Source organism: Zophobas morio, unplaced genomic scaffold, assembly GCF_036711695.1.
Source record: "Zophobas morio isolate AGI-343-1 ecotype UQ-CSIRO unplaced genomic scaffold, CSIRO_AGI_Zmor_V1 ptg000026l, whole genome shotgun sequence".
Taxonomy (NCBI): Eukaryota; Metazoa; Arthropoda; class Insecta; order Coleoptera; family Tenebrionidae; genus Zophobas; species Zophobas morio.
The window spans coordinates 9,236,828-9,264,531 of record NW_026972131.1 but is presented as its reverse complement, the minus strand read 5'-3'; the positions used below and the strand labels follow the sequence as shown (position 1 = coordinate 9,264,531).

The 27,704-nt window shown below is 32.5% G+C and overlaps 2 protein-coding genes across 3 annotated transcripts in view; one reads left to right on the top strand and one right to left on the bottom strand.

Moving 5' to 3' along the window:
- LOC135136007 (protein EFR3 homolog cmp44E-like) overlaps nucleotides 1–26,294 on the top strand; it is a 37,363-nt gene extending 11,069 nt beyond the window's left edge. For both annotated transcript variants that reach the window (XM_064065119.1, XM_064065120.1), the window contains exons 4-8: nucleotides 9,271–9,495; nucleotides 14,445–14,691; nucleotides 14,746–14,946; nucleotides 25,761–25,919; nucleotides 25,970–26,294. In XM_064065119.1, coding sequence (XP_063921189.1) covers nucleotides 9,271–9,495; nucleotides 14,445–14,691; nucleotides 14,746–14,946; nucleotides 25,761–25,919; nucleotides 25,970–26,107 — 970 coding nt within the window. In that variant the 3' untranslated portion in view covers nucleotides 26,108–26,294. The remainder of the gene's footprint in view (nucleotides 1–9,270; nucleotides 9,496–14,444; nucleotides 14,692–14,745; nucleotides 14,947–25,760; nucleotides 25,920–25,969) is intronic.
- LOC135136008 (peptidyl-prolyl cis-trans isomerase Fkbp12-like) lies at nucleotides 26,284–27,362 on the bottom strand. The gene is made up of 4 exons (XM_064065121.1): nucleotides 27,255–27,362; nucleotides 27,138–27,193; nucleotides 26,774–26,934; nucleotides 26,284–26,617 (listed from the first exon to the last, which is right to left on the bottom strand). The coding sequence occupies exons 2-4, from the start codon at nucleotides 27,172–27,174 to the stop codon at nucleotides 26,489–26,491; spliced, it is 327 nt and encodes a 108-aa protein (XP_063921191.1). The 5' UTR covers nucleotides 27,175–27,193; nucleotides 27,255–27,362; the 3' UTR covers nucleotides 26,284–26,488.
- Between the last annotated feature and the right edge of the window lie 342 nt (nucleotides 27,363–27,704).

Here is a 27,704-nt window from a genome sequence, read left to right as displayed (position 1 = left end):
GAACAAAATATTCTGAATGTTATTATTATAATTCTTACCTTATCATTATTTTATTGTTATAAAGACGAGCGTATTCTCACATTTTTGAGAAAATAGGATGGCCCGTTCTTAATTTGATTAATAATAAATTGACGGATTCATTAATTTTTTTGAGTCACCTTGTATAAGCTGATCTAAAAAATATGAATTCAATGATAAATTACAAGTATAGACTGATCATATTTTCTACATTTTAGATAGGATTTATTCGGCAAAATTTTGAAATGACGTCAACGTCATTGGGATTGATAAACGGATACATTTTACTTAAAAAATTACCATGTTTACAATAACTTCAAAACGTCTGCAAGATTTCAAAGTATTCAGTTTTGCAATTTTTGATTTAATCAATAAAATAAATTCACGCATTCGTTAATTTTTGTGAGGCACCCTGTATATGCAAATCCAAAAATTATGAATGGAATGATAAATCACAAGTATAAATTGTCAATCATATTTTGGACATTTTAGAGATTTATTATTCGGCAAAATTTTGAGCTGACGTCATCAATCTGTTGGAGAGGATAAGCAAATATATTTTGATTAAAAATTTATCCTGCTTATCATAACTTTAAAACATCTGCAAGATTTTAAAGCATTTGGTTTTGCAATTTAAAACCCATTTACTATGTGCAATTTTGAAATGAGGTCATCACATTATTGGTGCGGATGATTAGACAAATTTTGATTAGCGTTTTACCATCTACATGTATTCCTAACATAAATACAAAATTTGAAAACAATCGACCCAGTACTTTCGGAGATTATCTGTCTAATATAAATCCGGGACGGCAGACAGACGGACAGATAGACAGACAGACGCGGGAGACTTATTTCTTCGTAACTTCGTCATGAAAGGTCGAGAAAACGTAAAAGTAGAGAGTCGGTCGACGGAAGTAAAAATAGAAGAACCTCCAAACTCCTAAAATAAAGTTTTACCATAACCTCTATCCATTTTCTTCCCAAACGTAACCTAAGGAAGGAAGTTCTTTGATGTTTTGTGACCCCTAGAGTACGAAAAATTACGTCATTCATTTCCATTTGTCTATCGCCTGTGTCTCGATTTTTATTGGACTCAATCTCCGAAACTACTGGACGAATTGTCATATTTTGTATGTGTTTTCGAAATATCGTGTAGATGTAAAACGCTAAAAAATTGTCTAATGTGACATTTTAAGCTCAGACTTTCAGAGTGACCGTAACCTGATAAGATAAAAATTGGATCAAAGACAAATCTTCAGAATTTCATGGCTGCCTTTAATCGTGTTTTTTATTCCAATGAAATCCGAGTTTTAAATGTTTGACGGCACACTGAAATTTAAAGAATACTTCTGTCTTCCATTTAGTTTTTTTTTTTACACAGTAATAATGTGATTTATAACTTCATGGCCAACACAATTTTAGAGATACAAAAATAACGTTCTGGGTATAATTAATAAATGCAACCATTTCAACGGTAGGTATGATACTGACTTTCAGTATGACATGAGTGAGTGAATTTTAGTTATGTGCTGTAAACCTAAATAATAATCGTCATTTTGATGGTATACGAACTGGGGTGCAAATTTTGCTCAAATAGCGGGGGTAATACTTGCTAAGATAAGACTGATTTTGGCAAATGAAATATCTTCTACGTAAAGATATGGCGGGGATAAAACTGATTTTGGCTTTGTTCTAAGAAACGAAAGGGTGGCTGGGCGGGGCTAGTACCTGCAAAAATAAGACTGATTTTGGCAAATGACATACATTCCAAAAAAAAGAGAGGGTGGGTGGGCGGGGCTAGTACTTGCTAAGATAAAGACTGATTTTGGCAAATGACATCCCTTCCAAGAAAAGAGAGGGTGGGTGGGCGGGGCTAGTACCTGCTAAGAAAGACTGATTTTGGCAAGTGAGATCCCTAAGAAAAGAAAGGGTGGGTGGGCGGGGCTAGTACCTGCTAAGAAAGACTAATTTTGGCAAGTGAGATTCCTAAGAAAAGAGAGGGTGGGTGGGCGGGGCTAGTACCTGCTACGATAAGACTGATATTGGCAAATGATATACTCGCCAAGAAAATGAACGGCGAGTGGACGGGGTTAACTTAGTAAGATAAGACTGATTTTGCCAAATCACATACCCTCTAAGAAAATGAAGGGTAGAGGGTATATCATTTGGCCAAATCAGTCCTTATCTTGCCAAGTATTAGCCCCGCCCACGCACCCATTTTTTCGAAAGTATGTTATTTGGCAATATCAGCCTTACCTTGGCAAGCATTTTCAACAGTAATTTGGCACGGTGGAATAGAAATATTAGAATTGGTGTCAAAAATGAGCTGAGAGTACTTTCTAGGTTTATAAGCAATCGAAGAAGTCTGCAACAATTTCAGATGGATCAGATAACTCATTACCTTTATAGATCGTAAGGCCTAGAATTCTACTTAGTTGTTCCTTTTTTGCTTTAAATAAAGCTGCAGAATTTTTTGGAATCAACAGAAATGGATTGTTCTAAGTCGGATAAGTAATTTTTCTAAGCAAAATTAAGAAGTGCTTTAGATTTAGAGCGAAGACGTTTAAATGAGTCATAAGATTGTGAGGATCCACTCTTTTTGTATTTTTTAAAAACACAATTTTTTAATCGAATAGAATGAATGACGTCACTAGTAAACCAAGGAGAGTAATATTGGCAGTGGAGACTTGAGGGAGAATATTGGGGCACGATTGAGTCAAAGAAATTGATAATTTTGACCGAATTGCAGTAAAAATTTTGCTCAAGTTACAGGTAGTCAGATATAGTTGACCGAATTGCGGTACATTTCCGTTCATGCTTAGGGGGCAGGGCACAACTGTGTTAGTTGTACCTGTATAATCTTTCAATTAAAAAATAATGAAATTTCAAGGTACAATTTTGTGAAATGGGTCAGCTACAAATTTGCTAATCTCATGTCATAATTGTAGATAATAAGATAATATTTAGTTATAGTTTACGGTGATTTTAATTAACAATTTCAGAAATTATATCATTCGGAGCAGCATAGATCAATAACAATTTACTAACTAATAAGTATTAACTAGTGATTATACAAATCTATGTAAGTATGTGATCTACGGGTCGCTTTTCAATAAATATTTAAAAAGAACAAAAAGTAGAGAAAGTGAAGTTATTTGAAAATTGATATAAATAGTATGTCCATGTTATTAACTAAATTTTTATTCAGTTGGTGATTCAGAATTGTGGATATTAAATTAATTTGACCATCGTTTAAATGATTTAGAAAATTGCTTACCGCAATTCGGTCGAGGATTAAAAATCCACCGCAGTTCGGAGAGCCCTACCATTTTGCATTCCAAGCGTAAGCTAAGTAATCCTGTCTCCCTTGTCTGTCTGTCTGTCTGTTGTCAGATTTTATATGTGTATATGAATATCATGTAGATGGTACAAGGCTAACCAAATATTGTCTAATCGTCTCCATTAACAGTGTGATGACGTCACCTCAAAATTGTACATAGTAAATGGGTTTTAAATTGTATAAAATAAGATAGTCCTACACGCGTTGAATTTTGAATCCGTGTTGAGTTTTTTCGCCAACATCCAGATTTAAATTTGACTCTGGAAAACTAAATGCTTTGAAATCTTGCAGGCGTTTTAAAGTTATCGTAAGCATGGTAAATTTTTAATTAAAAATCATCAAGTCATCTCAAAACTTTGCCGAGCAAAATAATGTGCAGGATAACTCAAAGAAATTAATGAATGAGTCGATTTACTTTATTAATTAAATCAAGAACTGCTCACTCCATTTTCCCGAAAATTTGGAAATACAATACTGTTATTATTAACATGATACTGCATCTATCCAAATTTTGTAAAGGAAAAACTCATTTGAAATATACGCGCAGCATATCTTTATTTTAACTTATAGGGGTTCTGTTAAAAAAAAAATCGCGAAGTCCAATTGTATAATTAAAAAAAAAAAAAGCTTCGAAATATTCAGATGCTCAAACCGCCAAAATCCTCACATTATCAAATTCTCAAATCATCAAAATCCTCAAGTGCTAAAAATCCTCAAATACTCAAACTTCTCAAATTCTCCAAATCTTCAAGACATTAAATCTTCAAAATCCCCAAATCACCAAATTAAAAAAATCCTAAAAATATTCAGATCCTCAAAATACTCAAGATATTAAACCCTCAAATTCATCCAATCGTTAAAACCCAAAAAATTACCAAATTCAAGAAAGTCCTCAAGTACAATCTTCAAAATCCTCAAATCACCAAATCCATAAAATCCACAAAACATCAAATCTTCAAAAGCTTCAAATCAACAAATTTAAAAAATCGTCAAGATCCTCAAATTCTCAGAATCCTCAAATACCAAATACTTGAATCATCAAAATCCTGAAGACATCAAATCGTCAAAATCTTCAAAGCACGAAATTCAACAAAACCTCAAGAGTCCCAAATCCTCAGAATCTTCAAAAGTTATAGTAACCAAATTCAAACAATTTTCAAATTTTCTGAATCTTCAAAATACCAAATATCATGAAAATCCTCAAATCTTTAAGACACCAAATGCTTAAAATCCACAAATCGTCAAATCACCAAATCTTCAAATCCTCAAAATTCCCAAAATTCTCAAGACACCAATTCCACAAAATCCTTAAATCACCAAATTTAAAAAATCCTCAAAATCCTCAATTACTGAAATTCTCACTTCCTCAAATCCTCAAATTCCTCAAAAATCCTTAAATTCTGACCTGACTTGACTTGACCTGACCTGACCTGACATGACCTGACCTGACCTGACTATTTATGATAATTTGTAATAAACCAAATGTTTTAAAGAAAGTAAACCGTCATCCGAATAATGCAAAACATCATTAGCACAGTGAGGCGGAGGTTTTATTGTACTTCAGGGGCGAGGAAAGCTGTGTCGAAATAATCTTCGATCATTTTTTTTATGATGACCCTCATCAGTTTTCCAGAGTTATTGAACCATAATCTAGTATGTTATTAAAATTTCTAAAACGCTCGTTATGTAATGTCTGAAAACAATTGATATTTCAAAATAAGTTTCCTAGCATAATGTGGTTTAATTTGTAAGTTGCCACGTTCCAAATTTCAAGTAGGAATTATTCAACGAAATTTTGATATGAATCATATATTTCTTGAAGGGGATGGATGAGTGAATTATATTTAACATCCACGATAATGTTAAAGGAAATTTTAATTACAAAGTTATTCAATAGTAACGTTGCATTTAACCAAAGCGTTATATACTTATAAAATGAGTTTTATTTAATTTTTTCATCTATCGGGTTTTTATGTTAAAAAAAAAGAACTCTGTTACCATTATTTGTTTTTACTGTTGCCCAGTAGATGGCTGGACGTACTACATTTCACGTGGGAATTATGTCTCTTATGATTTAAAGGGTAAAGGGAAGCGAGAACACGTTGCCAATTCTGGCCCGTTGCCCTAGCGGCAGCGAGTCTGACCTGACCATCACATGGGGTTTTTTACGGATATCGTGTTCTCCCCTAAAAAGAACATGGGGTTGTTTTGCGAATGATCGCATCTCTCCCCTAAAAAAGAGACAAAGTAATTAAAGCACAAGTTTTTTAAAATGTTTGTCACAGCGTTTGGATAGTGTGTGTTGTGTAAATGTAAGAGTAGTAAAAAAACACTATCAAAGACAACCATGAATTTTTGATAGATGCAATTTCGTGCTTAAACATTCAAATATTTACAATAGAAGGTTTACACTAGTACTGATTCTATTTAAATCTTAAAAAAAAACATACACCTGTATGGTAAGACAAAAAAGTACTTGTAGGACACTAAACTTGTATACCGAGAGAGCAATACAAAACACGATCAAAGACAGCCATGGATTTCTAATGGTTGCACTTTCAAATCGACGGTAACCTGACAAGAAAATTCCATCAAAGATAAATGTTCAAAGATCCATTGCTGCCCCTGATCATGTTTTTTATTACTTTCTCGGTATAACACCATACAGCTAAGTATTTACCAGTGAAATGCGTCATTTCATAAAAAGATGTATTAAAATAAAAATACTGCAATTTTTTTCTTTTCATTCCTTCTTGGATACGAAAAAAATTGTATTTTATTCTGAGGAACAGGAACTTTTTGTAGTTCGTCTACATTGTCTTCGAACTTCTGCATTCGCCCGTCAAGTTCTACAGCCTCACCAAAAAAAGGATAGTTTTATTTCTAATAAGAAAAGAACACGCTATTCGTGTTCGGTTCAGGGTACGTTTTAGTAATTACATGAATAACTGATTCACATAACGACTTTTTCCACGTCTTACATTTCAAGCCGAAAAGTGTAAAATGAACCAGTTTTTAGGAAGTACTTTAACTCTGAAATTAAAAACGATAGTTCACGTGTCAGACCACACTAAATAAAGAAAATATGAAAATTTTTTCAAACCACTATCACATTATGAGATAAAATACTTCAGCTATATTTATGCAAAACATCATTAGCACTTTTATTTAACGTGTCTCGATTGCGAGCTTGTGTCGTTCCCTATTTTTACTAACTTTTTTACATATTCGATCAGAGCAGAAAAAGCAGCTTTTGATCGAATATCTCGTAACCGATAAGCATTGTAATTTTATTTATCAAGTTGTATGATCTACTTGTGACGTCATGCACACATTTAGCCCCATTTAAATTGCTCTAACAACTATTACAAAGTAGCTATTTTTAATGTAATCGATTGTTTTACTCCTTTTTTACAAAAATTTCAGATTTTGTTTGTTGTTGAAGTTTAAGTCAATTCTAATATAAATTAGGCTCAATTAAAAAAAAAAAGATTCATAAAACGTAAGTTCTTTATATTAACATCCAATTGAAAGTAAAGCAGCGAAGCGCTCTACGATTATCCACAATAAAAGCTAGTCGCACAGACTTCATTTTATATTTATCTGATTCTGACGCTTGCTGAATATTGATCAACTGTATCAGACGTTTGTTACATTTGTACCAACATATAAAATATACAACATATTCTAAAGTTAGTTGCTTGATTATCGAAACTAACGTAAAATCATACTATACTGTTTTTACCCTTCGATCATAATCGAAATTAAAATAATAAACTAAATATCTACAATTACAAATCTACCTATGGAAAAAAAATATATTGACCAATATTAAAAGCACAGAAAATAGAAGAAGATTTTGTCTTAACGATTTTTGTTCGACATATTCATTAAATTTAATAGGGGAGTAGTTATTATAAGTAGATTAATAATTTGTCTACGATATAAAAACTGCATTCAGATACTTGTCAGGCTCTTTACAAGTTGAAATAAAGATATATGTGGACTGTGAAAGTACAGCTAAAAACATGCTGTGCGTTGTTTCAAGTGAGTTTTACCATAATAAAATTTAAATAAGAAAAATGAAGTGAACCCTCCTTGATTTGATCGGCAAAAAAAGCTTGAAATCGAAACCGACGTCTTTCATATGCAAAGTCAGCGCTTCTATCAGACGAATTAAATGATAAAAATTATAATAATAAACAAAATCAAGGTGGGTTTATAAACCACAAGTACAGGGATATGTTACTCTATAAAATTGGCAGTGATTGGAACAATTACTTTTAAAAAGTAATGCATTACAATTACAAATTACTTTTTTTTTTAAGGAATTCATTACAATTTACTCATTACTTGAAAAAGAATTGAATTACAATAATGCATTACTTCCAACCACTGAAAATTACTATGCAAAAATTTGAAATGACGTCATCAAATTATTAGTTAGGATGGTTAGAGAAATTTTGGTTAGTGTTTTATCAAAAGAATCGGGCGAGTTGTTTCGGAGATTATATACCAAATTTCAACACACACGCCAGCTAAAAACGATAGACAGACAGACGGAAACGGGGCCCTATTTTTTCATACTCTAGGGGTCATGAAACGACGAGAAAACATTAAAGTGACGAATCGCTATTTATACGAAAAAAGTAATCTAAATTTATTTAAAGAGGGATAAAATAAATATTGTTAAAAATTAAAAAACGTGCAAGGTATGTAAAAACAAGGAAAATAATCTGAAATATGCAATGATAGTTACATAATGCAAAAAACCGAAATATGCAAAATATCAGTCTTCAATCACTTAATAATCGTCATATTCGAACTCTAATTGTGACACTTTTTTTTGTTGCCGGGTTTTGGACTATGTCTTTATTTTAGATCAACGTAGCGCCACACAGTCTATGGTAAAACATCAGTTGAAATTGATTTTGGAAGCCTGCCATTTCTGCTACTCTCGACCTCTCGGAAAGACCATTAATTACATCGCAACGTAATAATTAAGTTGTTGTAGCGTAAATAGAATCGTTTGATGTAATATCAATATCACTCTCTTGACGCTGTAACCCTCTGTACAGTGTTTATTCATGAGTATTCAAGATTTATCCGTTGTTTTGTAGACACAATTCGCGGAAGTGAACACTTCGCAGTAAACGTTTCTGACAACAATTTCAGTATGCAGATTTTATTTTCGCAACGGAGAGAATTACGTACTTTTAAACTCAATTTATTTAAATTAGTTGCTATATCTTTACTTATTTTAATGCAAATGTAATGCATAATTCCTTAAGATATACCATATTATTTTCCGTGGACTGTGCTCAAAGCCAACTCTAATTCTCTATATTTTTCTGTCTTACGATAGCTTCGGAACTAAGCTTTGATTACAAAACTTAGTAAATTGTACTTTTTTTTTTCTTTTAAGGAGACTCGTATGTTCAAAATGGAAGTTTAGTGTTAAGTTATAAATGAAATTGCAGTGATTTGAAGTTCCGTAGCTATATAATTGAGTTCCGTTAGAATGTGTCACGACTTAGATCAGAATCGAGCGACCTGAATTTAGCAAAGGCATGCCATTTTACGTCCAAAATTGATTTTATAACTAATCGTTTTGTTCACATAATGATATTGGTATTTCTGTCGTTAAACTAAATCAAATCTTTATCATCATTTTTTAAACAAAGACAATGTAGGCAACTTATGAGAGTAGTAGGTATAGGTATAATAGAACTCACATAAGTGAAACATTTGTTTAACACCAACTAACGATCCCTATAAAATTTTATAGCGTTAACATTTACCATCCTTCACTGTAAGATTAAGTTTTATTTACTCAATTGTCAGTTTGACCTTTGTGGCTTTTCCTACTAGAATACTAAATCTTCATGAAACCATTATTTCTTTCGCAGGGTAAACGTGACCGAATTGGATTTAGTATTGGAAAAATCCTCTAGACCCGACCTCATTTTCATCAACAAGCACGGACCCATAATTTACGACGCTCTCTACACTAGCCTGCAAATGGACACAAATACACCAGACAACGTGGAGGTAGTCTACACGACGCTGGCGTTGTTGTGCGTCGAGCTAGCCAGTACTGAGACAGTTATTGACTTGTTGCAGTTGGTTTTAGGGTAAGTTTCTAGTCGCCAGACGTGAAGTGTCATTCCCATTGCTTTCCAGGAAGTGAGCGGTTTCTGTAAAGTCGCGACTTGTAAACTTGTTTTCGTGACAGAACGAGAGTTTTTCTTTCAAGTTAAAAAGTGGAAAAGTATCAACGCAATCAAAGAAGAGCTATCGGTATCGGTTTTTGTTTGATTGCTTTTTTATTTTTTCGAATGTTTATTAAAATTTATTTCCAGTGTCAGATACGCGCATAAATGTGCTAACAAGGTTTTAAACATCAAAGTAAAAGTTTCAGATTTCTGTTTGATCCGCGGCAACGGTTTGTGAAAATGATTATCATACAAAAAATCGACAAATATGTAGTTTCCTTTGAGCATCAGGTTAACATTCCTCTATTTATCCCAATATGACCTAAATCTAATGTATACTATCATTTTCCGTTTATAGTTGATTCTTTTAAACATAAGTAATTAATTCTTGAAAATTTGATGACACGTAGAATTTTCAAATCTATACCGGCTGTTGAAAATACCTAATATTTTGTATGAGATGTCATGCCTATTTATTTATGTATTTATTATTTAAGAAAATTGTTTGCGAATTAAAAATCTGCAGATAAAATTTATTTAGGTATATTCTATAATGGTTGGTAGCACTGTTGACATCAGATCTCATTTTTGTGTTATTTTATTTAGAAAATACTTTACAAGAAATAAAAAGAAGTGGTAGTTTCATTTAAAAAGAGAAGTTGTTTTCACTTTAGCCGAAACTAGAAATATTACGACCATGTTTCAAAATGGAAATTATTTTTTTATTCTTATCAAATTTGTTTACCAAAGCCTATAGTACTTTGACAACAGTTAAGGTGAAGTATATTGTTCTCGATGCTTCTAGATGGTGATGTCATCCCCGTTAAACATTTAATGACGTCATCTCGAAATTTTGTCAAGCAAATTCTATTTCAAATCTGCAAAATAATGTGCTTCTATACCTGTTAATGTTCGACCCACATTTTTAACCCAATAAATGTAGTTTTTTGAAAAAAAAAATCAAAATTGCTATTTATTTTACAGTTTGACTTAGAAACCACAAAACAATGATCACTCTAAAATTTAGCGCACTTCTAAGGTTATCGCAGACATGGGAAATTGTTATTTATTCGCCATATTTTCCAAAAACTTGATGACATGGTTTCAAAATTTATACTCTTGAATTGTGCTCATATATTTGTGCATGACTTCGTAAAAAAAATTAATTTTGTTAAAGTGAATTTTACTGTTTGTCTTTACCATTTTAGACATGTTTTAAGTTTCTTGTTGTCGAAATAAGTCTACACATACTAAGAAAAAAAGGCAAAATGTAGCCCCGCCCACCCGCCCTATCTCCATTGTGATGATTTTTTTTATTCGTCGTGAGCGAATGGGGCGGGGCTTAACTGCAAAATCCTTATTTCTCTACGAAAAATTAAAAGAATGTTTTTGAGTATCGTGTTGTTCAAAGAATGCTATGTATATTTAGAAAAATATAAAGCCAAAGATTAGCCCCCCCCCCCATACCCGCCCCAATCTCGATTCTCAGTTATGGTGAATTTTTCATTCGTTGTCAGATCGAGAGGCGGATCTTAATTGCAAAATCCACATTTGTCTAGAAGAATTTACCATTTTGATCATGTTTTAAGTTTCTTGTTCTGAAAAGACGACTACGTATATTAAGAAAAAAAGCAAAATATAAGCCCCGCCCACCCGCCCTATCTCAATTGTGATGATTTTTTTTTTAATCGGCAAGAGCCAAAGAAGCAGAATTTAATTGCAAAATCCCTATTATTTCTCTACAAAAAACTATCATGTGAGACGATTTTAAGTATCGTGTTATTCAAGGAATATCGATGTATATTAACAAAAAAGCCAAAGATTAAGCTCCGCCCATGCCTGTCTTCATCTAAATAATAATTTTTCATTCGTTGGCAAACCTAGGGGCGGAGCCTAATAGCAAAATCCATATTTCCTTACAAAAATTTACCATTTTAAACGTGTTTTAAGTTTCTAAGAATAAAAAAATCGTCACAATTGAGATGGGGTGGTTGGGCGGGGTTTATATTTTGCTTTTTTTCTGAATGTACATAGTATTCTTTGAACAACACGATACTCAAAAACATGTTGTAATTTCTTCTAAAGAAATAAGTATTTTGCAGTTACGTTCCACCCCCTTGGTTCACGGCGAATAAAAAAAATCATTACAATTGAGACAGGGTGGGTGGGCGGGCTTACATTTTGCCTTTTTGTTTTAATACGTGTAGACTTCTTTTCACAACATTAAACTTAAAATATGTTTTAAGTTTCTTGTTATGAAAAGTTGGCTATGTATATTAAGAAAATAAAAAAGTCAAAATATAAGCCCCGCCCGCCCACCATATCCCAATTCTGATGATTTTTTTTTATTCGTCGTAAGCCGAGGGGCGGAGCTTAATTGTAAAATCCTTATTTTTCTACAACAAATTATGAACCCATGTGAAATATGTTCTTAAGTAATTGTGTTATGTATTAATTAAAAAAAGAAAATCAAAAGAGAAGCCCCACCCATTCGGCCCGATCTCAATTGTGATGAATTTTTCATTCGTTGTCAGACCGTGGGGCGGAGCGTAACTGCAGTCTATATTTCCCTATACAAATTTACCATTATAAAGATATTTTAAGTTTCTTGTTGTGAAAAGATAACTACACATATTAACAAAAAAAAGCAAAATGTAGCTCCGCCCACCCGCCCTATCTCGATTGTAATGATTTTTTTTATTCGTCGTGAGCCAAGAAGGCGGGGCTTAACTGCAAAATCCTTATTTCTCGAGGCAAAATTAAAAACATGTTTTTGAGTATCGTGTTATTCAAGAAATACTATGTATATTATGAAAAAATTAAAGCCAAAGATTAAGCCCCACCCATACTTGCCTTGATTGAAGTTTTCATTCGTTGGCAGACCTAGGGGCGGCGCCTAATTGTAAAATCCATATTTCCGTACAAAAAATTACTATTTTAAACGTGTTTTAAGTTTCTAAGATAAAAAAAAATCATCACAATTGAGATGGGGTGGGTGGGCGGGGTTTATATTTTGCTTTTTTTTTTCTTAATATACATAGTATTCTTCGAACACGATACTCAAAAACATGTTTTTAATTTATTGTAAAGAAATAAGTATTTTGCAGTTAAGCTCCGCCCCCTTTGTTCACGGCGAATAAAAAAAATCATCACAATTGAGATAGGGTGGGTGGGCGGGCTTACATTTTGCCTCTTTGTTTTAATATATGTAGACTTCTTTTCATAACATGAAACTTAAAACATGTTTAAAATGGAAAATTTGTATAAGGAAATATCGATTTTGGAATTAGGCTCCGCCCCATAATTTCAAATTCATACTTTCTTGCAAAAATGTACCATTTTAGCCATGTTTTAAGTTTCTTGTTGTGAAAATTTTATGTTATGTTAAGAAAAAAAAGAGGTCATTTCAAAGTTAAATAATTGTAAAATGTTATACAATTCTGATTTTTTTTTTCCAAAAATCTGGATGTCTAGGGTAAAAATTGAACACGGACTCATAAACCACAAGTGAAGTATGTTATTTTATAAAATTGAAATAATACTTATTATGGTAAAATTTAGAGATGACGTCATCCCATTGTTGGTGGTAATGATCAGATACATTTTGGTGAGTTAGTCTACACGATATTCCTAACATACATACAGCGTGTTCAGAAAACGGCGCACCAACTCAACGATACATAATTAAATTCAAAAGTCCAAAAACCAGTTTACAAAAGCTCTAGAGACCTATAATTTCGTACTCTAGGGGTCATGAAACGTCGTGAAAACATGAAAGTATCCATTCGTCAGATGGACCCTGTTACAATACCTACTTCCTTAGTTTACGCTCGGGAAGTAAAAAGTTAAAACAAATTAAAATTTGTGTAAGCGGTTCCAATTTCAAACAAAATTTACTTAATAAAATTTTGAAGTGACGTCATCTAGTTTCCGAAGGAGAAAAATTAATGAATTCTGATTTATCGTGTTGGTGATTTCAGAATAATCAATTGTGTAGATTCCAAGTTAGATAGTAATATTTTGATTTTTTCCCAAGACCCACATGTATGATATGAAAAATAAGGGTGGATTAATAAATCATAAGTACAGAAGCATATTATTTTGCACATTTTAAAAGAATTTACTTCGCAAAATTTTGAGGCCATCATCAAATTTTCGGTGGAGACGATAATCTTCTTAAAATACACCTGTATTTTTTTTTTTAATTCAGTAGATTTAGTGATTATGTGTATAATAAAATTGCCAAAAAAGACCTACTTTTTCATATTCTAGAAGCTATGAGACGTCGAGAAAGCATGAAATTGGCAATTCTCATATTGGACAAAAGAAAAAGCTTTTTTATCGAAATCGTAGCACCATGTAGATAAAGCCTTTTTAAAAGAAATTTTCTGGAAACTATCAAACGGCTGCAATGTTCAGCCGTTTTACAATCAATAAATCCGGTTCACTTTACGTTTGTAGTTATACCTCTGAACACATTTAGATGTTAAACCAAGTGCCATTCTGATTCGGCTTTTACAATTTATTAATCCGAAACTGGAAAAACTTTATCTAGAATTTAATACACAACTCACTTGAGTAACATTCTGCAAGATATAAAGAAATTGTTTTTCTTCCTGTCCTAAAAATATTAATTCTGCAATTATACGTAGTCATTAACCACATCATTCTCAATACAAAATTATAATTATAGTATTTCCTTGTCTTTCGCAGAGGAAACAACCTCAGATATTTGCTTGTCATGTCATTACGCTACGAAAACCATATTTAAACCAAAATTAGTGACCATTGTTTCAACATGAAATGTGAAATGTGCAATTTTACGTAATTCTTCCCGGGCAATAAACCTCGTTTACTTTCGATTCCAGAATTCAGAGTCTCGCTTTAAACAGCACGTCGTTATCCAACAGTCAGAAATTCAACTTGCACGCCCTCGTCATAAGCCTGTTGGTGTTGATACCAAGCGTAGTCAGTATCCAACCTCTCCTTGATTACGCGAATCAAATCGTGGATGCTCGTAAACAAGAAGCACCCCATTTGTTGCCAGATTTGCTGGTTCACTACCCGGCAAATTGCGAAGTCGCCAATAAAGTTCCCCATCTGCTAGTGGATCAAGTAAGTCTGAATTGAATCGTGTTTTGAGAGTGATGTATTGAGCTGTCGGTTTAGATGGCCGTCTGCGAGAACGTGAAGAGTGGCGGTCTGGATCCGTCCAGACTCGCCCAGACGTCACCGTATGGCGCCGGCGGACCGGGGGTGGTCGTCGGCGGGCAGAGGAACAGTTGGATCGAGAATGCGAGGGGTAGCATTATTGAGATGAACACGAACCAGGAAGTCGACAGTGCATCGAGTTCGCCAGGAGTTCAAAGGGTATATTTTCAGTTTATTCTTCTTGTTTTATTTTTGGTATGATGAATTCGACCAGCGGGTTGCGGCTAGGTTGACCTTTGTTTATTGTTTATTTTTGTTGTTATTTTGGATAGTTAATAGTTCAGTAAACGTAACCGGAGACTGGTTTAAACGAGAAAGACTGCAATTTTTTAAATATTTTTAAACAAGTTAGTAGTAATTAAAGGTATATTAACTTTTGTCTTGTGGTGGGAAATTGGGTGTTCGCGTTCTGATTTTATTAATTTAGTTATAAATACATATATTTTTAAATTAATTTCGTATAAAGAGAGTACCGCCTCACCAATTTTAAATATTCTGCCCCTGTTTACTCAGTTATTTATTAAGATATTTTATTCCTGTAAAGCGCAATTGATTTTTTAATACAATTTCTACTAATGTACCTTTTTGAAAATTTAAATTGATCCATAAATAGCGAAAACCAGATAATCTCATACTCATCACAGTTTTAACGCGTTGTAGTTTTTTTTTTTTTTTGACAACAAAATTTAAAAAACGGAAAAGCAGTCTGGGTAAGGTTTTTTACGGTTTTTCAACGGTGTGAAGTTTGTTGCACTCGAACGTATACTTTTGTGCAAAAACTTGGACAGAAGTTTATATGTACTCACCCTTAAAATGATGAAGAGCTTATGTTTATAGAATTTTGTGGAGTTAAAAATTAGATGTTTGAATCGAGTACTAATGAGAAAACATAAACGAAGTTAAGGGTAATTTATAAGGGCCGTTGTGGCTTTTTTATCAAGTCGTCCTAAGTGAACCGAAGGAAGACGAATAAAATCTGAAACCGTGTGCAGGAACTATATGAAAGCAAAAAAAAAAAAATGTTTCCACATAAAAACATTTTTTTAATCGTAATTATTGTAAATTTTTATTTATTTATTTATTTTTTTTTTTTTGAAAAATCAGTTTTATTTTTGTTTATAATGGTTTTCTTAGTTTTAGTTCTTAATAGTACAAATGTAGTGCTAGCAGTTGTTATGCCACTTAGTAAAAGAGTCACATGTCCACCCTTTCCTTATAATCTACCTTCATTGTCTGCCTCCTGACACTAGTTTTCTTGTCGAAACAAGATATTGTCAAATATTATCTACTTGTCGGGTTCTCCTTTTGCACTCTTAGCCTGCAAGATTCAAATGGCGTTTTCTGGATTACCTTTAGTATGCCTACTGTAAAACTACGTGAAATTAAAGAAAATTAAAAAAGGCACATCAGAGACTGAGAAATATTAGTGGTTATATTATTATTTTTTTAATTTGAAGGGGACCACATAAACTAGAAGGAATTTCTGGGTCAGATGTCGATAGTTTTTAAACAATTTGCATGGTTAATGTGTTAAAAGAAAGTTAAATTTAATCAATTTTATTTTTTTCCTTCGTTATTTTTGGAATACACTTTATACCAGAGATAATACGGTAGTTTTTTAAATTCTCAAGTATTTATTTTGAAAAAGGCATACTACATATAATAAACTGCTCAAGTATAAACGAAACATACAAGGTTGCTTGAACTTCCTGAAATTTCAGACAAAAAGAACTTTTGTTTCAGTTTTTGAGCATCTTAATTACTACATCTGTGTTTTTTTTTTGCTTAATAATGTCAAAATTGTCTCATAATAATGTCTTTAAAAAGTCGAGCCACTTGTGTGACCTAAAAACAAATTTCAGGAATATGCGAATATCCGATAAATATTATCAGTTTTTTAACTATGTATAGTATTTTTTATTTTAGCAAATGACAACCTCTGAGAAGATAGGGGCGGGTGGGTGGTGCTAGAATTTGGTAAGATAAGACTGATTTTGGCAAATGACATCCTCTAAGAAAAGAGAGGGTGGGTGGGCGGGGCTAGTACCTGCTAAAATAAAACTAATTTTGCCAAATGACCTATTCTCTAAGAAAATGAAAGGTAGAAGGAAAATGATCGCAATCTAAAAGACAATAGCTCGTATTCAGCGCTGTCGATTATGTTTAGTAGAGTCTATTAAGCCCTTAATCAATGTCTATTAAATTTACCTATTCAGCGCCATTGCTTATCGGCTAATTAATGTCATTTGACGATTTTTTTAATCAATATTTTAATCGACGACATCACCGTCTTTAAATAATTATTTATGTTGACATTTATATAAAATCGTTCAAAATGGGTAATATATTGGAAGGAATTCAGTTTATATTGAATAATTTTCAACATAAATCCGTTCGCCGATGCTGGTGGTGTTTCCTCTTCGTAATTTGGGACGATTCTGCATGCTCTAAGTGTGTTTCGTCGCTCAGAATCATCAAAAAATGTTGAACAATAGTTCAGATTTAATAAAAATTGGTCTAAATAGTTTAGACAGTACTTCCCTCGCCGTCGGGAACGTGACGACTGCAAACCTATTATGTCTTTTTTCGTATTATATTTTTGTAATTCTTGATTTAATCAATATAATTAATTGATACAGTCATTAATTTATTTCAGACACCTGTATAAGCAAATCTAAAAAATATTAATGCAGTGATAAATCACAAGTATAGTAGACTCATCATTCTTTACACATTTAAGCATTTTTTCAGCAAAATTTTGCGGTGGCGTCATCAAATTTTTAGGGGGGATGAGCAAATACATTTTGATCAAAATTTTACCATGCTTATGATAAATTTAAAACATCTCCAAGATTTCAAAGCATTCGGTTTTGTAGTTCCTGATTAAATCAATAAACTAAATTCACACATTCATTAATTTTTTTGAGTTACCCTCTATATGCAAATCCAAAAAATATGAATGGAATGATAAATTACAAGAAGTGACTCATCATATTTTGTACATTTTAGATAGGATTATTCGACAAACTTTTGATCTGGCGTCATTAATTTTTTGTAGGGGATAAGCAAATATATTTTGACTAAAAATTTATTATGTTCTTTATAACCTTAAAACATTTGCAAAATCTCAAAGCATTCGGTTTTGTAGTTCCTGATTAAATCAAAAAAATAAATTCGCGCATTCATTAATTTTTTGGGTGACCCTGTATATGCATATCCAAAAAATATGAATGGATTGATAAATCACAAGAAGAGACTCATCATATTTTGTACATTTTAGATAGGATTTATTCAGCAAAATTTTGGGGTGACGTCATCAATTTTTTGGAGGGGATAACTAAATATATTGTGATTAAAATTTTACCGTGCTTATCATAACTGTAAACCATCTGCAAGATTTCAAAGCATTCGATTTTGTAGATTCCAAATTAAAGGTCAAAATGTCGTTTCCTAATTTTGATTTTTTTTTTTCCAAAAATCTGGACGTTTCGTGTAAAATCTCAATTCGGAGTCATAAACTACATGTGTAGGACTATGTTATTTGACACAATTTAAAACCCAATTACTATGTATAATTTTGAAGTGACGTCATCACATTAGTGGTGGGGATGATTAGACAAATTTTGGTTAGCGTTTTACCATCTACATGATACACCTAATATAAATACAAACTTTGACAACAATCGGTCCAGTACTTTCAGAGATTATCTGCCGAATAAAAATCCGGGACTGCAGAGAGACGGACAGACAGACGGAAACGGGGACCTATTTCTTCGTATTCTAGGGGTTATGAAAGATCGAGAAAACGTAAAAGTAGAGAGTCGGCCGACGGACTCGATTACGATACTTCCTTTGTTTCGTTATTTTTATTACAAATCAATATTCAAAACGACCCAATTCATTTTCCGGAAAATTTGGGAATACAATAATTTTATTCTTAGTATTACACTACATCTATCCCAACTGACATACGTGTCCTTGCAAAAATGTTGATGACGTCATCGCATTTTTTTTTTTAATTCCCACTACAAAAATGTAATGAGAAAAAAAACACAATAGGCATGCAGTCGTCAAGTTTCCGACAGCGAGGGAAGTACTGTCTAAACTCTTTAGACCAATTTTTATAATATTACAACATTTCCTGGAGTGGTGGGCTGCATTGACCGCACCCATTATTAAACTAAAGGATCCTGGTGGACGTCCGCCACTGTTAAATTGCTGCAATATAAATTTTTATTCATTAAATGTGCAAGTTGGATATGTTTGACGTCCACGGATAGTGAGATTTTAGCAAATTTTGCGACGTTGTCAAATGAATGTTCGTTAAGTTATTATTATTAATTAGTTAATAGAAGCGTAAAAAACGGTAGTGAATAGGGCATTCACTAAAATATCGATTTAAAAAATGATTTAGTTTAATAAATTTATTATTAAAAAAATAGATAAACAATAATTTAAAGAATGGCGCTGAATACGGGTTAATGTATTCAACTTTTTCGAAAATAGTTGAAAAATAGTAGAAAAGTGCCAAAATCAGTTTTATCTTATCAAATACTAGCCCCGCCCGCCCTCTATTTTCTTAGAGAAAATGTTATTTGCCAAAATCAGTCTTACCTCATCAAATACTAGCCCCGCCCACCCACCCTTTGTTTTCTTGAAGAATATGTGATTTGCCAAAATCAGTCTTATGTTAGCAAGTACTAGCCCCACCCACTCCCTTCTTCAGATCATTTAATTCGGATCGGATAAAATTAATCATTGAGAAGGAGGCAGGGGGGGTGGGCGGGGCTAATCATGTTCTTCTGTCGAGAGGGAGTGACAACTAATAAAATGACTTCTGGTTGAAAAATGGTCGAAAATGTCAGAAGTGCCAAAATCAGTCTTATCTTGGTTACCTGGTTTCTTAACAAATTCTGTTCTAAACCCATTTTAGATTTTAACTCCCTACTAAGTTAATCTTCTCTTTGTGGGGACGAACCAGCAGGTCAGGTAAACGATTCATAGAGAAAAACAAAACAATATTTTTGAATATTTGGGTTAAAATTAGTAATTGCAAAAAGTAATTGTAAAAATGACTAAATTACTTAAAGAAAGTAATTCATTACAATTACTCATTACATTTTTTGAAAAGTAATGCATTACACTTACTCATTACTTGAAAACGAATTGAATTACCTCCAACCACTGCCATTTTCAACAGTTATTAGAAGCTTGTTATTTTAAATTGTTACTTCTGTAAAAATTCAAAATTCTCTACCAGAGTTAAGCACGGCCGAAGTGATAGGGAATTAATCAGACAAATATTAAATACGATGGCGCGACGTCAGGCGATAAATTCAGGATTTTTCTGATCAAGATCATCACAAAAATTGTGATCTTGATCAGTTATTTTTAATTTTTAAAATATTTGAAGATCTAGGAGAACTCGTATAACTGAAGAAAACTTAGAAAAAGTAGTAATTGTTATTAAGAATTCCCAAAGTTGTAAAATGAGCATCACTTCCGCTAGGCCGAAGTCTGATTATTACACACCCCGTGGCATTAAATATATATATTTTTGGACATATGTTAATATGAACTTTTTTCTTATTTTCCAAGTTTTAACCACATATTAAGAACCAGCCTATATGTGTAGAAGGTGAGTCACTAAGGGCGCGTTCCTAGATATCTTATTAATTGACTTTAATTAATTGTTTATAACCTCATTTTATTTTTGAAATTTCCGTGCGACGTTTTTCCAATTTTCTTGAAATTTTTTCGCAATGGAAGGGTTGACAAAAAAATGACAATAGGGTTATTTTCAAAATCTGTTAACATATTTTGTTGTGATATAAATAAAATTGAATCTTTATACACAGTGTTTAGAAAAAAATAATGATTACAATTTTCAACTATCGATATTTCAGTTTTTTTCAAATAGAACATCCTGTATTTTATTACTGCCATTTTATTTTATTTATTTTTTTTAATGCGACGTTTTACCTTTTTTAAATGAGATATGAAGAATGAGAACAGAAAATAGAGGAAGATAACACAACAAAAATTGGTCTAAAGAGTTTAGACTTACTTCCCTCGCTGTCGGAATCGTGACGACTGCATGCCTATTATGTCTTTTTTCGTATTACATTTTGAAGCGGGGCATTTTAAAATAAATTGAGATTAAGTTTTTCAATTTTGTCATTATTTGGCATTGACATCTTTCTCATTTTTTTGTGATTGCTATGATGGCTTATTAAAAAAAAAAATTAGTTTGATTTGAATGAGTTCGTCTCCTCGAAATAGAGTATCAAAACAATTAACTAGTAAGCTACAATCGCAAAATGTTCTGAACATCATTATTATAATTCTTATTAAATAAAGATGTTTGTATTTTAACATTTTTGGGAAAATGAGGTCATTCGTTCTTAATTTAATCAATAAAACATATGAATTCCATGATGAATTACAAGTAAAAACTCATCATATTTTGCACATTTTGGATAGGATTTATTCGACAAAATTTTGAGATAACATCATAAATTTTTTGGGGAAAATAAACAGATTTATTTTGATCAACAATTTACCATGCTTACAATGACCTTAAAACGTCTGCAAGATTTCAAAGTATTCAGTTTTGCAATTCTTGATTAAAGCAATAAAATAAATTTACGCATTCATTAACTTTTTTGAGTCACCCTGTATATGCAAATCCAAAAAATATGAACGGAGTGATAAATCACAACTACAGAATCATCATATTTTGCACATTTAAGGTAGGATTTATTCAGCAAAATTTTGACGTGACGTCATCAATTTTTTAGGAGGGTGATGAGCAAATACATTTTGACTAAAATGCCTATGACAACTTTAAAACATCTCCAAGATTTCAAAGCATTCGGTTTTGTCGTTTCTGATTAAACATTAATTTTTTTTTATTCACCCTGTATATGCAAATCCAAAAAATATGAATGGAATGATAAATCACAACTACAGACTCATCATATTTTGCACATTTAAGATTTTGAGGTGACGTCATCAATTTTTAAGGGGGGATGAGCAAATACATTTTGAGTAAAAATTTACCATGCTTATCATAACTGTAAACCATCTGCAAGATTTCAAAGCATTCGGTTTTGCAGATTCGGAATTAAATTGCAAATTTTGATTTTTTTCCCGAAAATCTGGACGTTTCGGGAAAAAACTCAATTCGGAGTCATAAACTACATGTGTAGGACTATGTTATTTTATACAATTTAAAACCCATTTACTATGTACAATTTTGAAATGACGTCATCGCATTAGTGGTGGGGATGATTCGACAAATTTTGGTTAGCGTTTTACCATCCACATGATATTCCTAATATAAGTACAAAATTTCACAACAATCGGTCCAGTATTTTCGGAGATTATCTGACTAATAAAAATCCGGGCGGCAGACAGACGGACAGATAGACGGAAACGGGAGACCTATTTCTTCGTTGTCGTCATGAAAGATCGAGAAAATGTAAAAGTAGAGAGTCGGCCGACCGACTCGATTACAATATTTCCGTTGCTTACGCTCGGGAAGTAAAAGCGTACCTCTATTTACCCTTTCACAAAATATTGTAACAGATTTTGAAAATAACCCTATTGACATTTTTTACGAACCCTGCCATTGCCAAAAAACTTCAAGAAAATTGGAATAACGTGGCAACGTTGCAACGGAATTTCAAAAATATAAAGACTAATGAGAATATGTAAAAATAAAATATACACGGTGTTTCATTAAAAAAAAAAAACTAAATTGTGTATTACGCACCAATTAACAACAAAACAGAACAGAGTATAGTCGTCAAAAAACCCACAACTTTGATATTTGACTTTGTTTCTATTAATAATTATTATTAATTAATGAAATATCGAGCTCCGCGCGCTCAGTGACTAATCCCGTGTATTAATTAATTAATTAAACACACTTGGTTTTTCTTCCAAAAAATGTAGATACTAGCAGGAATAGTACATATAAGAAACAAAAAATCCAGATGTTTGAAACCAAGCTTGACACACGCTACGCCACAGTAACTTTACTCGTAGAAAAGATTGCAATACAATTTCGGTTTTTTGCGAAAATTTGAATGCTTCGGGAAAAATCTGAAGACAAATTCACAAAAAACAAGTACATAAGTATGTTATTTTATAAAATGTAGGTCCTACTTATTGTGAAAAATTTTGAGGGTGTCATATTGCATTGGTGATAGGGATGATTAGGCAAATTTTGATTAGCGTTTTACCATCTACAGGATATTCTTAACATACATATAAAATTTGACAACAGTCGGTGCGGTAGTTTCGAAGATTATGTGTCTAATAAAAATCCGGACAGACGGCAGACAGACACGCAGACACAATCATGACACGTCGAGAAAATATAAAAGTAGCCAGTCGCCCGATGAACTCGATTAGTATTTTCCAAAATATTTACATTTCTGTGAAAGAACATAATGATAGGTTTAAAATTGTACACAAACCTGTTTAGTCACCTTATCTTAAAACACGTATAAAAATACAAACAAGTTGTTTGTTTAAAACCGATTAAATTTGTAAATTGTTAATTATTATAATAAATCTAAACAAATAGTGCAAAAAAAACTCAATCTAAATAAGCAGAGTCCATATGAAAAAATGATACAACTAACAGTTTACAAATTTAGTCACCTTGTCGATAAAAGGTAAAAGAGCTCTTTAGTTTTTGGTACGTTTATCAGGCAAGATAACTAAAAATTTAGTGTGAAATGCGAGACCTCCATATTTAAACATGGTAGAATTGAGGATTTTTAAACAACTATTTTTTACAAATAAGTACAAATATGTTGAAAACTGTAAAATAGTGTTACATGAAAATAATTTTCAATCGATACCTTAAATGACTAGTATCAGATTGTGTAAACTTTTTTTTAATAATTCACCAGTGCATAATCTTCCGCCTTGAAATTTATACTGCAAGCTTGAAGTTAGTTTTGAAAGTTGAGTTGCTTGAAATACGCTCGAGCAAATACAGATTGCTACATTTCCTTCGTCTACGCTAGGAAAGTAAAAAGAAATCATCACAATACTTTTATCAGTGTAACGAATTAATTTATTTTTAAAAAAGGGCTTATTCGTTTTCTATACAGAACTGCCTTGCAACTAACGCTAATCGGCTTCAAAGACCGAATTTGAATCATTAGAACATGTTTAACATAAAATTGATATTTAAAATTACCATCAATATAACGAAAATTAATGTTACTTGGACAAAACGTAGACAAATATCTATAATACAACCTTATTGTTTTTCTGATTGTACTAATCTTGTCAATCAATTATTGACAGTGAAGGGTCAACTAATAGCAGGTTTGATTTTGATCTTAGCTAGACATTTGACCTTACCAAACACGAAAAATGTTCCAATAAACTAACGTGTTATATTTCATTGAATATGTATTAAACCGAGTAAGTAGTTATTTTTACCAACTAATATTTTAGGAAAGTCAATGGTAAATGTAAACAAAGTAGAAATACAATAATCATTATAATACCAGCTTCTTTCGTATAAGAACCATTGCGTTTGTGGATACGTTTACATAAACAACTAACCCAACACTACTAAATATTGCAGTTATAAGTTGAAAACTTATTTTCAAGAACGGTGTCAAATCGGGTAAAAGCTAAAGTGAAACTGATTACATTATTTAAGATTTTTAAAACTACCTACAACAATAAACCTCCAACTGCAATGGTAAGTTCTTGAAAACGACAAAATTTAGAGAAACTTTTACTACTACACTCCACTAATTTGTTATTTAATAACGACAGATTGATGTCTAAATAAACTAGTTCGAACATAATGGAAACATAATGAAATAATTAAGTTCCGCATGTTCTATAATAAGAGCTTTCGGATTTCTCGTAAATGTCAATCGCCTAAAATTAAGTTATTTAGCAAAGACCCAATCGATATTGTCGAACGGTATTAAGTTCTGCCAAACAAGCATTGTAGTAGAAATAGTTGTTCATTAGCTACAAAAGCATCACTTGCACTGTTCTGTTCTGGAACTTCCTCAAAGGTAGTTGTGTTATTTACGCTTCAAACAAGTACGAACAATGGCAATTGTTTACCTTTTATTTATAGCTTAAAGTGTTGTGTACAAGAACAATTTAAATAGGTGTACTAAACTAATTATTTTCATTATCTATGATAGCCTAATGGTAACACAAACTTACGTTTAGATATATGTCTTCTTATAACAGGAAAGTAAAAATAAAATTATCAAATGAATAAATCTACCTTTGCCATTATATTTTTAAATGTTATCGCGTCATCGATAAGAGGTAAAAAAACTAGCTGCAATAATAAAAATACAAAATTTTGAGCAATTAAATGTTTATGTACTAAAGCAAATGTCAATTCACTAGCACTTCACTTAATCTTAAGCAGAACCAGTACTATTGCATATTTCGACTTTTAAGGAAAAAAATTACATTGATCATAGATAATTTTAATCAGCATTGAGATTTAACAAAGCTATTGTGGAAAAAAGAAAGTTGAGAAACAGTTCCTTATTTTGGGAATGTGAGTATATATGTGCGACAAAAAATATTCGTGTCAGATTTTGAATTATTCTAACTAGTTAAAACCGGGAATTTTCATTATTATTCCGCGATTGCTATATTCTTTTGAGCGGATGAATTTCTAAGTTTTGTTTTAGTAAGTAATTTCTTTTTATCTTTTAGCATTTGCGGCCACATTTTTTTGAAATTTTAACAGACTTACTAAATTTTGACATATTTTAAAATACCTATCACTTTTCTTTTCCACGTCCATTCATTACTACTTGGGATGACTATGACATAGTATTATTCAAATTTCCCACCCAGATTTTTTAATCAAATTTCAATTTTAAATAAGTATGGGACTACAACGCGTTTGAAATTGTTTAAATTTTTTAGTATAATGAATTATTTTCGTTTTCCAGAAATTACCTGAGGAAGAGTTGACCTTTGAGAGCATGAAAAAAGTATTGACGGAACCGGCAGAAACGCGGAAGGAGGCGGAAGCACGCCGACGCAAACAATTGAGCGACACATTCCGTACCGCAACATTTTCTGAACTCGTCAGAAGGACGCAGCCAAAAGTAAAATGAAATTATTTAACAAAGCCTGATTTAAAACTTCGATTTTTCAGCATGATGTTTTGCAGAATAAGCTGAACGAAATTTTCAAGTCGCTGAGCGCGAACGAACGCCGCAATCCGCCGGAAATCGAGAAGAAAATGGAAAAGCCTGCGTACGAACAAAATTTCCCCGAATTATTCTTCTATTAAATCTCCCGCTTAGCAGTTGTATTTAGCAATATTCGTGTAGACTGGTTAGTGTTGGTTATTGTTAACTGGAAAGTTTATCAAAATGTGTTATGTATTTTTATAGAGGTTCTAACATGATGTTTCTGAACTTATTTATTGAATTCTAAATAAAGCTATATATTCTAAGGAATAAGACATTGTATCCTGACATGAACTTTTTTTATTGGGACACCACAACACATACATTTCAAAAAAGAAATTTAGCAAGCAGCTCCTATGTTGTAGCATGAAGTGAGATGTTAATCTAACTGATACTCAAGACGTTATTAAGTAGAAAAAAAAATTGTAACTTTAACTTTTACTTCTGAATTTTGACTATCTGACTGCATTGCAATGAGATTTTTATTCAACCTTTAGGAGTTCTACATCAAAGATTAATGTAGAATTTGGCGGGATGATTCCGGGATGACCACGTGACCCATAGGCGTAGTCTGGAGAACACGTCAACTTCGCCCTTTGGCCAACACTTAACTAAAAACAAATCAATACATTACATATTATCATTGTGTCTACTATGCTAGCAATTTCAACCAGAAATCAGTTTGAAATTAGTAACATCAAGCATCAGAGCGCAAGGATTGTTAACATCATAATGACAATTGATATCCAACCCATCTGTCAACTTACTTGTGCTACGCCTTCATCCCAGCCTTTAATAACTTCCCCCTTTCCGATGCGGAATTTAAAGGGCACGCCTCTGTCTCGAGACGAGTCAAACTTCGTTCCATTTTGTAGAGTACCCGTATAATGAACGACGACGGTTTGACCTGTTTTGGGAAAGGTCTGACCTGCAAATTGATAAAAAATATTCATTACTTCAAGGTCATTGGGATTACCGCATAGCCGCTATTTGATATTAATTAACTCTCGAACGGAGGCGTTAATTGAATCGAATTGAGTGATTGAATGGGGCGATTAGTAGTCGATAATAGGTTCATTAAATTATGATTTATTAGCGATTTGTTGTCAATAAGCTGTTTGATAAACTTACCATCGCCGGGTGAGAGTGTTTCGACCTGGACTCCCATGACTGACACCAATTAAATGCTGTAAATGACAGAAAATGTCACACTTTACTCTTTCGCCACGCAATTTTATAAATCCCTACCTTAAATTACAACTATTTACAAAATTAAATGCAAAGAAACGCCTTTACGTGAGAGATTGAAAACAAATGGCGTCGGTTAACCTGTGACGTAATCAGGTTACAGCGCACGTGCAAGATTGTCGGTAGGCCGAATACACTCGTCGATAAAAATTAGGGTCAGTGCGGAAACGGAAAATCGGTACGTGCCCGCTTTTTTAAGTTTTTCATATGAATCGACATCATCTCATGGGACGAAATGACTTTATAATACTCTTTTATTGCTTTGTGATATAAAAAAAAATAGCAATTCCCAATTTTAAATGCACACATGTGTCGACTACTAAATCCACTGCAATTGGTTACGAGTGTTACGACTTGCGATCCAACAAACGACTCGAAATCTACGCTCTACCAATGAAAATTCTAGTTGATTCCGTTCAGTAGCGCTATTGGTTAATTTAAAGTTTACAT

Bases quoted from the DNA above. Each gene is read 5' to 3' on its own strand.
- LOC135136008 (XM_064065121.1), bottom strand. From the start codon at position 27,174: ATGGGAGTCCAGGTCGAAACACTCTCACCCGGCGATG. The intron at 26,935-27,137 runs GTAAGTTTATCA...ATCAATTTGCAG, and splicing joins AACACTCTCACCCGGCGATG to GTCAGACCTTTCCCAAAACA. The intron at 26,618-26,773 runs GTAAGTTGACAG...ATTTGTTTTTAG, and splicing joins GGGATGAAGGCGTAGCACAA to TTAAGTGTTGGCCAAAGGGC.